Source organism: Thalassophryne amazonica, chromosome 18, assembly GCF_902500255.1.
Source record: "Thalassophryne amazonica chromosome 18, fThaAma1.1, whole genome shotgun sequence".
In the NCBI taxonomy this organism is placed as follows: domain Eukaryota; kingdom Metazoa; phylum Chordata; class Actinopteri; order Batrachoidiformes; family Batrachoididae; genus Thalassophryne; species Thalassophryne amazonica.
Window position 1 is genome coordinate 56495237 of NC_047120.1, and position 13161 is coordinate 56508397.

General features: G+C 38.9%; 1 protein-coding gene across 5 annotated transcripts in view; it reads left to right on the forward strand.

Moving 5' to 3' along the window:
- The window catches only part of LOC117530960 (epidermal growth factor receptor kinase substrate 8-like protein 1), a 30797-nt gene continuing 17636 nt past the window's right edge, over positions 1-13161 (forward strand). The window contains exons 1-8 of one of the 5 annotated variants that reach the window (XM_034193928.1): positions 23-124; positions 1509-1699; positions 5149-5203; positions 5288-5446; positions 7565-7714; positions 7818-7900; positions 11249-11361; positions 12199-12257. In XM_034193928.1, the coding sequence (XP_034049819.1) occupies positions 5174-5203; positions 5288-5446; positions 7565-7714; positions 7818-7900; positions 11249-11361; positions 12199-12257 (594 nt within the window). In that variant the 5' untranslated portion in view covers positions 23-124; positions 1509-1699; positions 5149-5173. Of the gene's footprint in view, positions 125-1508; positions 1700-5148; positions 5204-5287; positions 5447-7564; positions 7715-7817; positions 7901-10697; positions 11012-11248; positions 11362-12198; positions 12258-13161 lie in introns of those variants that run through there. The other 4 variants (XM_034193929.1, XM_034193927.1, XM_034193930.1 and 1 more) reach the window with 4 other exon arrangements.

A 13161-nucleotide genomic window follows, 5' to 3' on the forward strand; every position in this document is an offset into this window, starting at 1 on the left:
GGGGAGAGACAAAAGCAAACAAACAAAAAAAACCTGTTAATACCAGAGAGGGGAAACACTCACCTTAAAGTTAGTGGCTCAGACAGGTTTTACATCGTTCACATTATTCAGCCGAGCAACGACGGTAAGCTGATCGAATGACTCTTTTTCAATAATCACTCAATGTATTTTAATATTTCAGTCTAGTTTTCTTTAATTGCATAAGAGAAATGCTATCTGATAATTGTACCAGCAGAATCGGTGCCGTGGCAGAGATTTGTCAATCACTCTCTTTCAAAGGTGTTGTGGTGAGACGGGTTTCTGTCTTAGGCACTTTTACTGCAGATATGTTTTAATTTTCAAGCAGCCAGTCATGTAAATTCACGTGTAAAAGACGACATGTCAGCATAATAATTTTGAAAGATCATTTATTCATAATTTATTGTTTTTTTACATTAAGAATGGTTTCTTTGTCATACTTGTATTTTCACACGTCCGCCGGTTGGTTGGTTTGATGCTCAAAAAGCTCATGGATCAAATTTCAAAAACTTTTTAGGAGAGGTAAGGCATAGGCAAATAAAACACTGATGAAATTCTGATTTGAATCGACACTTGTAGGTCTGGGAAATTTTTATGTTAATTTGAGGTTGACCAGGATTACTCAAAGAAAGAGTTGGCAGACTTTCATGAAACCTGGACCAACAAAGAACCAATAAAGTAAAAAACAAACAAACAAAAAAAAAAACTATATATGAATCAACACTTGTGGATCTGGGAATTTTTTTTATGTTAATTTGATTTCACCAGGATTTCTCAAAAAATGTTTTGACATATTTTCGTAGAACTTGGGTGGAACATGGATGAAAGAAGAATTTTGGTGCAAATATCATCTCAGGAATAAACCCAGGATTCCCCCCCACACCACCTGTCATATTATCCCCCAACCTGTTTTCCAGCTCTTCAAACTCTAAACATATAAACAACATGTAGTTCATTTTCACATTTACCGAGATGTGCATAAAAGTAACTAAATTTTCAGCATCAAAGTCCTACATGTAATTTCTGTTTTTAACTGAGGTCCATTCATTATTTCCTGTGAAACTTGACAAACTCCCTACTTTGAAATGTTGATGAAAGTGAGAGCCGTGCCAAAAGGTCATGGGTTCTTTCTTGGCCAAGCCCCCACACATCACCAGTTTCATGAACATTGGTGCAAAAGTTTTTCTTTCTTTCTTTCTTTCTTTCTTTCTTTCTTTCTTTCTTTCTTTCTTTCTTTCTTTCTTTCTTTCTTTCTTTCTTTCTTTCTTTTATAATCTTTGTGACAATCAAATTAACAGATATGTGAAAATTTCCTTCTTGGATGAAGTAATAATTCATAATGATAATAAAAAATATATATATATATACATATGGTCAAAGGGTGGAGCAGGTGGATCAGTGGGATAAATTAGTTGGACTACCATTATGTAGGCCTGCGTTGAATCCCTGGTAATGCTCATCTTTCATCTCCATTGTCCACATCCATCCAGATGGACTGGTGTCACCTCCAGGGGGAGTTGAAGACTCCTGTCCACTTCACACTACAGAATCCAAGGATAAGCAACCAATGGGCTTGGATGTAGTTCCAGGCAGACAAATTCCATTTCAAGGAATTACTATTTTTTTTACCAATTATATGATTTCCGATTTGCCAAAAATTTGCCCCAAACAAGCAGCAAAGGTGGGTATTGTTTTCATTGGTGACTACGTGTGGGTCTGTGGGCAAGATAACACTAAAACAGATGGACAGATTTCTGTCAAACTTGGTGGGAATATTACTTGGATAGATATCTAGTGATGATAAGATTTTGGAGTACTTGGGTCAACGGATAAAAGTTGAGATCAAGGAAACATGGTCCAATTAAAAAAAAACTTATTTATACATCTCAACAACCAAGAACCCTGAATAGATGATCTAAAGCATATATTGATCAGCAAAATATTTGTGATTAATTGTTATGAATGACTTCATAATGAAGTCATATGATGAAGTCACACAGTTAAAAACATCATTACAGACATATATATATTGTATATTTATATCTTGGCATGCAGAGCGCTCAGGTTATCAGGCATCTGATACCTTTCATTTAAAAAGATGGATTATACATTAAAAATATGCACTGTAGGCTTTTATGTTGACATATTCAATAAAATGAAAAATTCACTAAATATAGTTTTGATGAAAATGTATAATTAATAATTTTCAACAATGTGTAATTCAACTCATTTGAGAAAATTGTCTCATATGTTCATTGAAATTTCCAATCATATTTATCAAACTATATAATGTATTTGTTATTTTGTGAAATGTTTGTGATATTTTGTTGAAAATATACAGTTTTTATGTATTTAGTGTTAACATTTGGCCTATTTATTGCTAAATTTGTCTAAATGGAATTCATCTATCTGGAATAAATCCTGGGCCTCGGGGCCTGTATAGGACTGATTACTTCTTCTCAAAGAGCTGGAACGTGGATTCAGGTTCAATAGTGTTGGACCTTGTTGGAGGGCTGCACTCTCCTTCACACGTCTACTTCGAAAAATAATAATATCAAATGCAAAAACTCACCAGCTGAACCCTGGATGCAAGAATAACAAAAAGACACCTTTTGGGGTGGGGGTTCTTTTTGATGAAACTGGTCTACAGAAAGTGTGAGTGAAACTCGGCATTGACATGACACAGGTCCTTTGTGACTGAAGTACTGGTGGTCACAGATGTGCAGGAAGACTGAACGGGGCGAGAACCTATTTTGTTGTTGAACTAGTTTGGTGATTCAAGCAACATGTACTGAGTCAGACAGATAGATAAACCAGCTGAGAGCCATACCATACCAAACCTACTTTATTTATAAAGCACTTTAAGACAATAACTGCCGACACAAAGTGCTGAACATTAAAACATCCATTAAAACATCCATTTAAATAAATGAATACAAAATACATTTTAAAAACTTTTTTTGTAACTTTGATTCTCCCATCGAGACTTTTTGTAAAAAATAAGAAATTTAAATTAAATTTGAAAAAAAAAAAGCTTCTGTTTACGTTTTTCTTCTGGAAACACGAGTCTGACGTGGTTTTTGAACGTACAATGTGTTTGAGAATATAAATCGTGCGCTCTGAACTTTTACACCGTGCGGTTCTGTGGTACAGTTTGAGCTGGAACCTACAGTGATTGAAAATATCAGGCCAGCTTCAGTTTGAATACTGCCATGAACACTACTGGCCAGTAGATGACAGTAGAGACCGTAAAAATGTGCCAAAACAAAATTCCAGATAATCCGTGTCTGCTACATTTAAGATGCGTGGAATTTAATAAACGCAAACACAATAATAACTTCTATAAACCCAGAGAATATATTCACAAGAGTTTTAGGCACTAGAGTTTAATGCTGTTGTTGGTGGAGCCTGATCAGAGTGTCTGAAATGCATTTGTCCTGTCATGAACGTACTGAGATTACCCTATTACCCATAATGCACCTGTACACAGCATTGCCACACTAAAACCTTAAAAATTACTTTAAAACTAAAACATATATCTGATATTTTCACTTTATAAAACTACTTGTACAAATGTGCCATTAATTTAAATAACTTGTCAGAAATTACTTTGGTTAAAATTTCAATCAATCAATCAATCAATTTTTTTTATATAGCGCCAAATCACAACAAACAGTTGCCCCAAGGCGCTTTATATTGTAAGGCAAGGCCATACAATAATTATGTAAAACCCCAACGGTCAAAACGACCCCCTGTGAGCAAGCACTTGGCTACAGTGGGAAGGAAAAACTCCCTTTTAACAGGAAGAAACCTCCAGCAGAACCAGGCTCAGGGAGGGGCAGTCTTCTGCTGGACTGGTTGGGGCTGAGGGAGAGAACCAGGAAAAAGACATGCTGTGGAGGGGAGCAGAGATCGATCACTAATGATTAAATGCAGAGTGGTGCATACAGAGCAAAAAGAAAAAGAAACAGTGCATCATGGGAACCCCCCAGCAGTCTACGTCTATAGCAGCATAACTAAGGGATGGTTCAGGGTCACCTGATCCAGCCCTAACTATAAGCTTTAGCAAAAAGGAAAGTTTTAAGCCTAATCTTAAAAGTAGAGAGGGTGTCTGTCTCCCTGATCTGAATTGGGAGCTGGTTCCACAGGAGAGGAGCCTGAAAGCTGAAGGCTCTGCCTCCCATTCTACTCTTACAAACCCTAGGAACTACAAGTAAGCCTGCAGTCTGAGAGCGAAGCGCTCTATTTAACCATAAGTTAAAAATGTATGCCTCTGGATGACTTGGGTGATATTGCCCGCGTATCAGTATGGGGTTAAAAGAAATAAGGTTTTTTTTGTGACCAGTTCTCCTTTGCCTGCAGAGGATAAAAGCGGTTTCTTCTAGAAGCAGCTCTTCTCTGTTTGCAGAGGGTAGAACTACACATCTGCTACAAAACATTTAACAGGTAGGTGCTCAACTGATTTTAAATTTTATAAATGGTTGTAGCTGTTTGTAGCTTTATTTACCACGTTATCAAACTAAAAATTATCGGACAAAGATTTATCGCAAAATAATTAGTCCGATAATGGTTTTTAAAGTTATCTAAAAAGATAATCCGATAATGAAAACATTATCTTCGATAATTATCGGTTATCGGATTATCGGAACATGCCAACCACTGCCTAAAATAGACAGGCAGCCAGTGGAGTGAGGCCAGTACAGGAGTTATATGATCTCATTTTCGAGTTCCTGTCAAAAGTCGTGCAGCGGCATTTTGAACCAACTGCAGATGCGAAAGTAGCGACTGATTGACTCCCACATAAAGTGAATTACAATAATCCAGCCAAGATGAAATAAAAGCATGGATCACTGACTCAAAGTGTTGCAGAGACAGAAAAGATTTCACTGTTGCTGACCGCCGTAGAACGAAACAAGACACAAAATGCGAATAAAGATGCTGATCTTCTCCAAAATGAACGTTCTGTGAATGTATTTGAAATAATGAAATGTATTTAACAACACAAACAGCCAATACCAGGCAAACGGCTTCCATGTGACTGGGTCAAAGTGTGTTCGAAGCACCCTTTGTGTTGCCATTTGAATGTGATCGGTATCTGCTGTTGTGATGTCAGCATCTCTGTGTTCTCAGGAGGAGCTGTCACACTGGACAAAACATGACAAACATCTCCCGATATCTCGTTAATGTAAGTCTTTTATCGGACACACGCACGGGTCAGGTGTTGTTCTTCGATGTGTTAACTCACTTCCTGCCACTTTGCTTGCTGCAGCACCTCCTGACGTTCTCACTGCAGAATGGGGAGGTTCAGAACGTGGAGGAAGCCCAAGCTCGTCTCTCCTTCCTGGCTCAGAACAAAAAGCTGTGGAGTCAAGAGATGTTCCTGAACGTCGGACCAGACGCCATTCACCTCCGGGACACAAAGAGTCAGGTCAGAACAGCAGACGGGTAAATGGGCTGAAAGTTCTCGTGGCTGATGGACCACCGGCTTTAAACAGCTAACAAACATTAGTGCAGCAGATAACTGAAACAATCTTTTAAATGGTGATATAAGCAACAAATTCGGCACAAATACTCCTTAGACATTACTCATTTGAGAAAAAAAAAAAAAAACGACTGTCCAGGTAGGGGTCAATTGAATTACACAGGGGTCAAAACTTAAAAATGCTCCAATCATATTGAAAACTATAGCACATTATTTGTATGATCATAAAGATTCCACAAAGGTATAGTTTGGACTATCTGTGACTGAATGTTATGGAGTTATGAGGTAAAAACATTAAGAAAGGTGATTTCAGTTTGTAGAGGGGTCAAAAGTTTCTTAATTGAACTAATAGGATTAATAAATGGAATAGCTTTGACTATGTTCAATGTTTGGTCTCCAAAATAGAGGTCCAACAATGTTGATGTCCATTGGATTCTATGACATGTGACATACGTCACCCCATGATAACTAAGCATGACACATGGTGCAAACTATTCCTTTTAAAAACCCTGTTAACCAATAATTTGCATCAGTTTTTACGAAAATTGAAGCAACTTTAACTTTTGACCCCGTACAAACTGAAACTGACCTTTGTCACCATTCCTGCTGTTTTTACCCCATAACTCCACAACATTCAGTCATAAATAGTCCAAATTATACCTTTTTGGAATCTTTATGTTCAGATAAATAATGTGATATAGTATTCAATATAATTGGAGCATTTATAAATTTTGACCCCTGTGTACTTCTTCAATTGACCCATACCAGGCTGCCTATTGAAAATTCAAGTGGCCTGTCCATTTTTTCAGAGTATTTGTGCCGAATTTGGTGCTTGTATCACCAATTGAAGGATTCCTCTGTACATTTTCTGTTCTCTGCTGCACTACATGTGAAACATTCACGGATCCATCTGTTTGATATCCTCTTGAGGGTCACAGGTTACGCAGTAGCTCAAGTCTGTCCCAGTATAGATTCAAAAATATAAATATAGTCTTTAATTAAATTAACTTTTTCAGTGAGAGACACAAAATCAGAATCAAATTTATTGCCAAGTAAGTTCGCACATACAAGGAATTTGATCTGGTGTTATTGCTGCATAAACAATAAGAAAAATAAAAGAAAAAACAAACATTTCTGTAAGAAGTAAAAGAGTCAAACAGGCAAAACTGTATTCACTGTTCAATAAATATAATGGAATGGAATGGGACTGTGCAAAAACAGGTGGTTGGAGTACAGATGTACAGTAGCTTTCAGTGCAGCGTTGACCAGTCTGTACTTTATGGTACAAAACACACAAAATATAAGTCCATTAAACTAAATGAACTTAAATTAATTATTTTAATTTAACATTTGAATTTTTTATGTATATTTTACATTATATCTTAATCAAACATTCCCCAATCACTCTCATATTTGAAAGTGAGGTGCAGACTGGCACTGAGTATCAACTGACAAAGGTTGATCCGGATCTGATCCGGATTGTGGATTTTGATTACATTTGAGTTTTATATTGAAAAGCCCATTTGGTGTACATTTTGCTTTATATTTTCATCAAAAGTGCCTCAGTCACTCTCATTTTTTTTTTTTTTTTCTGTTATGGATTTACCTACACCACCAACATTGGATGGAGGTTCCAGTTTTATGTGTTTGTCGATCTTCCAGTTATCAGTCAGGAACCAAGCGCCAAAAAGCAACAACAAATTGTGCATAGCAGAGATAACCAATGTTCTGTGAAACATGATTGAAAAAGAATTCAGAAACTGAAAAAGTTGAAAAAAATATCCTAACATCACCAAAAAAAGCTTTGATTTAAGTGCATGAACTGAATACATACTCCTAACATTTGATCACATCTAATTCAGCTTATGAAAAGACACTTCTAACAGGACTTTGACCCTGAAATTTTTTCCAAGGTAAAAATTTGTGGAATTGGAAACTAGTGTTGGCAGAGGTTTGCTCTCTACAAGTGCGGTGCTCTAGTTGTTGTTGCTATTATTATTATTATTATTATACAAGTTCTACATTCAAGTACTTTGGTCAGTGACTGTTGCTCTACATGTGCAGGAAGAACTAGAAAACTACTCGTTCAGATCCATCTTCCGCTGTGAGGCCATTCACACAGAGAAACATTTCCCGTCCCTCCTCCTGCTGGTGTGCCAAAGCACGGAGCAGAAGAAGCCGGACATCCACTTCTTTAACTGTGACACCGTGCAGGTGAGTAACACCTGAGCAGCGTCTCTCTGCTCTGTCAGTGTGAACTGTCAGTCCGGTTCAGGTTTTGCTGGGTGATACCACAGCCACGTTCTTGCTCTTGCAGGCAGAACAAATCTGTGATGACATCACACGTGCAGTTTCGGATTCCTCCTCCAGCAGCAGAAACACGCTCCGGGCTACCTTCAGGTATGTTAAACATCGCAGCCATTGTGATGGTCCTAAAACCTGTTATATTGTACAAAAAACTAAAAATTTTCTCCATCTTTTACGATAAAATGTGGGCAAGATGTCAAATCCTTAAAGGCCCAGGATTCTATTTCTGTGCAGGCAGCAAGACCTTCACTCACTCATCTTCAACTGCTGAGTCCATTTAAGGGTCGCAGGGGGCTGGAGTCTATCCCAGCAGTCATAGAGCGCAAGGCAGGGTTCACCCTGGACAGGATGCCAGTCTGTCACAGGGCCACATAAAGACAAACAAATACATTCACACCCGCACGCACACCTACGGACAATTTGTAAAGTTTCCAATCCACCTATCCTGCGTGTCTTTCAAATGTGGGAGGAAGCCGGAGCACCCGGAGAGAACCCACGCAAACATGGGGAGAACATGCAAATTCCACACAGAAAGGCCACAGGTGGGACTCAAACCCATGACCTTCTTGCTGTGAGGCAACAGTGCTAACCACTAAGCCATCGTGCTGCCCGCAGCAAGACCCTCATAGCATGAAAACAGTTTTTTTTAGATTTCTGTGGCATATGTAACTAAAATCGTTTTCATTGAGACACACCCACTTTGGTATTCTGTGTTGTTGGACACACCCACATTCTGTGCTCTGTATGGTGGGACATGCCCAATCTATGGTGAGACACGCCCACTCTGTGTGACTCACCCGCTGCATGGTAGGACAGGCCCACTTTAACATTCTGTGCTCTCTATGACACACCCACTGTTTGGTGGGACACGCCCACTCTGTGTGACTCACCCGCTGCATGGTTGGACAGGCCCACTTTGGCAGTCTCTGCTCTGTGACACACCCACTGTGTGGTGGGACATGCCCACGTTGGCAGTCTGTGCTCTGTGTGACACACCCACTTTGGCATTCTGTGCTGTGGGACACGCCCACTTTGGCAGCTTGTGCTTTGTGTGACACACCCACACATTCTGTGGTAGACAGACAGCCATTGCAATGCTCCTGCTGCCCCTCCCCTTGGAGCCAGGGTGTGGCAGGCATCAACTCCTGGGGAGGTGATGGTCTAGTGCAGGGGTGGGCAATCATGTGCCATGAAGGGCCAAAGCACTGCAGGTTTTCCTTGCTACCAGTCACCTCAGCAGGTGATTTCATTAATGATCAGGTGTTTCAGCAGGTAATTTCAAGGCGACCAGGTGTTTATGTTCAAGGTAGAAGCTCATCAGCAACCCACCTGCTGAGGTGATTGGTTGCAAGGAAACCCTGCAGTGTCTCGGCCCTCGTTGCCCACCCCTGGTCTAGTGGTTAAGGTGTTGGGCTTGAGTCCAGAAAATCATGGGTTCAAATCCCCGCCTGACTGGAAAATTACAAAGGGCCCTTGGGCAAGGCCTTTAATCCCCTATTGCTCCTGGTGTGTAGTGAGCGAGCGCCTTGTATGGCAGCACTCTGACATCGAGGTGAATGTGAGGCATAATTGTAAAGTGCTTTGAGCATCTGATGCAGATGGGAAAGTGCTATATAAATACAGTCCATTTACCATTTAACTCCTTTCTGTTTAAAGAAACAGGTCAGTTCAAGACCTGGAAACCTGGAAATGTTTTTTTGTTGGGGGGGCGGGGGGGGGGGGGGGCGGATGGATGCTTCTTTTGGGTACAAACTCTTATCTGTTTTTAAGACACCAAATGTATTATATTGAACAAGATGTACATTTAAAAAAAAAATTGACTTTAAACATTGACATCCCACCCACTTGCATGAGGGATGCTGGGAAGCACACGGTGCCAGCCAATCAGAGTAGAGAGGCATCAGCTGGCTGTTAGCTCAAACAAAATAATCCAGCATGGCGGAAAACACAGCAAAACAGCTCATTTTTGTATAAATCTAATATGTTTCTCATATATTTTGTAAACATTGGTGAGAAATAAACATTTTTAAATGTAAAAGCGCTGCTTATGGAACCAGATAACACTTCTGAAGGGATTTAGAAAACATCTTATGGATGTCAGCGTGCACACCACATGTATGCACATCACGCAAGGCCAAAGGTAATTTTAAAATCTCATGCATGCAAACATGCACTTCCTCCTGCAGACAGTGTTAAAAGGAAAATAAAATATTTGTTACGGAATTGCCTTTAAAATGAGCTGTAATTTTGCAACATGTTTCAAATTTGTGAAAATTGTAAGGCTGTGCAGCTTTAAGTAAACTGAAAGCAAACTTTATTTAACGTGAACAACACAGCTTACTCACTTTATTGAATGTACCAATATAATGATAAAATAGAATGAAATTATTAAAATAAATTTTAATTCCTACAACTCACATGCGCCACTGAAAAAAACTCAAATATTGAATCAACTTAAAAATACTACAATTTGTTAGAGCCAAAGTTAGTAATTTTCTCAAAGTATATTTATAATATGATTGAAACCTTTACATTATAATTTTACTTTGAGAGAACCTAATAAACATCGGTGTCACAAATTAGAGTTTATCAAAGTTTTGCTTTTATCAGTGAAACAATTCTTAAGAATGAATTATATTTAAGAATTAAGAATATCTGTTTTAAGAAATTTAAATACAACCCATCTTATTAATTTTTTTCAGTGTATGACCTCAGTATCACTCACTCATCTTTAACCGCTCATCCAGTCGGGTCGCAGGGTGACCTCAATATATCAGTTTTTTAAAAATGGTTGAAAATAATACAAAAGAATGAAAATAACACAAAAGAATGATTTTTGGCTGAAAAATGTACATATCAAATGTTTGAGTGTATTTTTGTTGGCAGTACACTTTGTTCTTCCACAATGGATGGAGTAGAGTCAGTCAGCCAAATCAAACAGACACACTTTCATGTTTCAGTCACTGTTCTTGGTTCTCATGGAAGGTCTGTGCACGGTGCACCTGTTAGAAAGAGAGAGAGAGAGAGAGAGAGAGATGGAACAGCTGAGGTACAGAAAAACCTGTTACACCAGTTTGCACATAACTTAAGAAGGCGTGACAGCGATAACAAGCCCATTGTGACAGGAAGCACAGGGCTGAAAGCAGCAGCGTGCACACTCGGGCCTGAAGTCAGACATTTAAGGACAAAACAAGGACCCGCAGGGTAAGACAACCTGTCCTGCTCTTTGATTAGAGAAATGCGTGAGAAATCGTTCACAGGAAGGAAAAAGGTTTGAGTCGGTTTGCTGGATCAGCAGTTTCGCCGCACATGACGTGTCCTTGTCTTGTGAGTTTTTCATTCACCCAAGGGTCACCAAAGGTCATCGTTGCTGTCAAACCTGCTGTATGACGGTTTAAATGTTATTCACACAGACTGACGCACTGTCTTCTTGTCCTCCAGGCGTCCTCAAACTACAGGGGAGATGATCGACCCTTATAATATCCCAAGTCATCCTGTCCCACATGCACCCAACCCCCCTCCAGGCAACCCTCCACCTTACCCTGGACGTAGAGGTGAGAACATGACTGAGAAATGAGGACGCTTTAAATTCCTCTGTTGTAAATGTGCTCTGATGTCAGAAACTTCAACTTTATTTATAAATGCTGGGTTAAAAGTCAGTGAATAAAAGTGGGTTTTGAGGTTGGCTTTAAAAACAGACAGTGAGGTGATCTGCCTAATGTGCACAGTTACATCATTCCAGATTATTTTCTCTGAGCATTCGCTTGGACTTCGGTACGTCACTTGGACCCCGTTACATCAAGGAGCAGCTGGAGGCACCGTGCACGGGCTTAGCGGTGAAGAATCTCAGAGAAGTAGGGTGAGGCGAGGCCATTTAAAGATTTAAAAACAAATTAAAGAATCTTAAAATGAACCCTAAAGAGCACAGGCAGCCAGTGGAGGGAGGCCAGGATAGGTGTAATGTGCTCCCTCTTTAGTACTCCAGTTAACAGACGGGCGCCAGTGTTCCGAACTAACTGGAGACATACAAGGAGGACTGGCTCACTCCAGAATAAAGTGCATTCCAGTAATCCATCTGAGAGGTAATGAAAGCATGACTTGTGACACCATGTTTACTGAGGATGGACCCTAGGGGAAGCATGTACAGGGAGAAAAGCAGGGGTCCTAAAATTAAGCCCTGTGGAACCCTGTGTTAGAGCGGAGGAGGATTCACAAACCCCAAGGTCAATGCACATAGGCCAGAAAAGTGGACATGACAGGACAAAATAGTAAGAAAAGAGTGAGATGTATTTTTAGGTAATGGAGGAGTACAAGGGGACCTGTGTGAGTGTTTGGGTGGAATTCAGAGGTAGGGAGCATGAATTAAAATGGTCCTTGCTTTTCTTTTCCAGCAGCAAACAGAGTGAATGGTGGCCCTGATTTCTCTTACCCGCAAGCAGAGCGAGAAGTGGTACGCTTCCGAATCCTATTTTACCTCTTTTTAAAGGCAATATGTCTATAAAAGCCTTTATTTTTGCTCATTGAAAAGTAAAAAATAGTTTCCTCATTTTGCTAACTTATTGAGAACAATTTTATTTTTCAAAATGAGTTAGAGGCAAAATTAAGTCATTATCAATTATGAGATACAACAACTGAGATATAAAGGCATTGTAACTCTTATGACTTAGTAACAAAAAATCAACTTAGAATTTTGTAATTATAACTTACTATTTTGTAATGATGACTTACCTTGTAATTACTATCTTGTAATTATGACTAATTAGCTTGTAATTGTGACTTACTAGGTTGTAATTACAACTTACTAGTTTGTAATTATGACTTACAAGTTTGTGATTATTTACTAGCTTGTAATTATGACTTACTACAATGCAATTGACTTACTAGCTTGTAATTGTGACTTAGTAGCTTGCAATTATGACTTACTAGCTTGTAATTATGACTTACTATCTTGCGATTGACTTACTAGCTTGTAATTATGGCTTACTACAATGTAATTGACATACTAGCTTGTAATTATGACTTAGTAGCTTGCAATTATAACTTACTAGCTTGCAGTTATGATTAGCATCCTGCAATTAATGTCATACCCTCTCATACTTATGAAGCAGTATAATTAGGGCTTTGAAGTCTTGTAATGATGATGTATCACCTCATAATTGTGACTTAGCATTTGGAATTATGATGTACTCTCTTTCCTAATAATATCATAACACTCATAATTATGAAACTGTAAACTTATGACTTAGTGATCTTGTAAGCATTTATGAGCATTTAATGATTTGAAATTATACCATACTATTGTGCAATTATGATGTACTCTCTTGTAATTATGCATCTTCTATGTCTTACTGTCA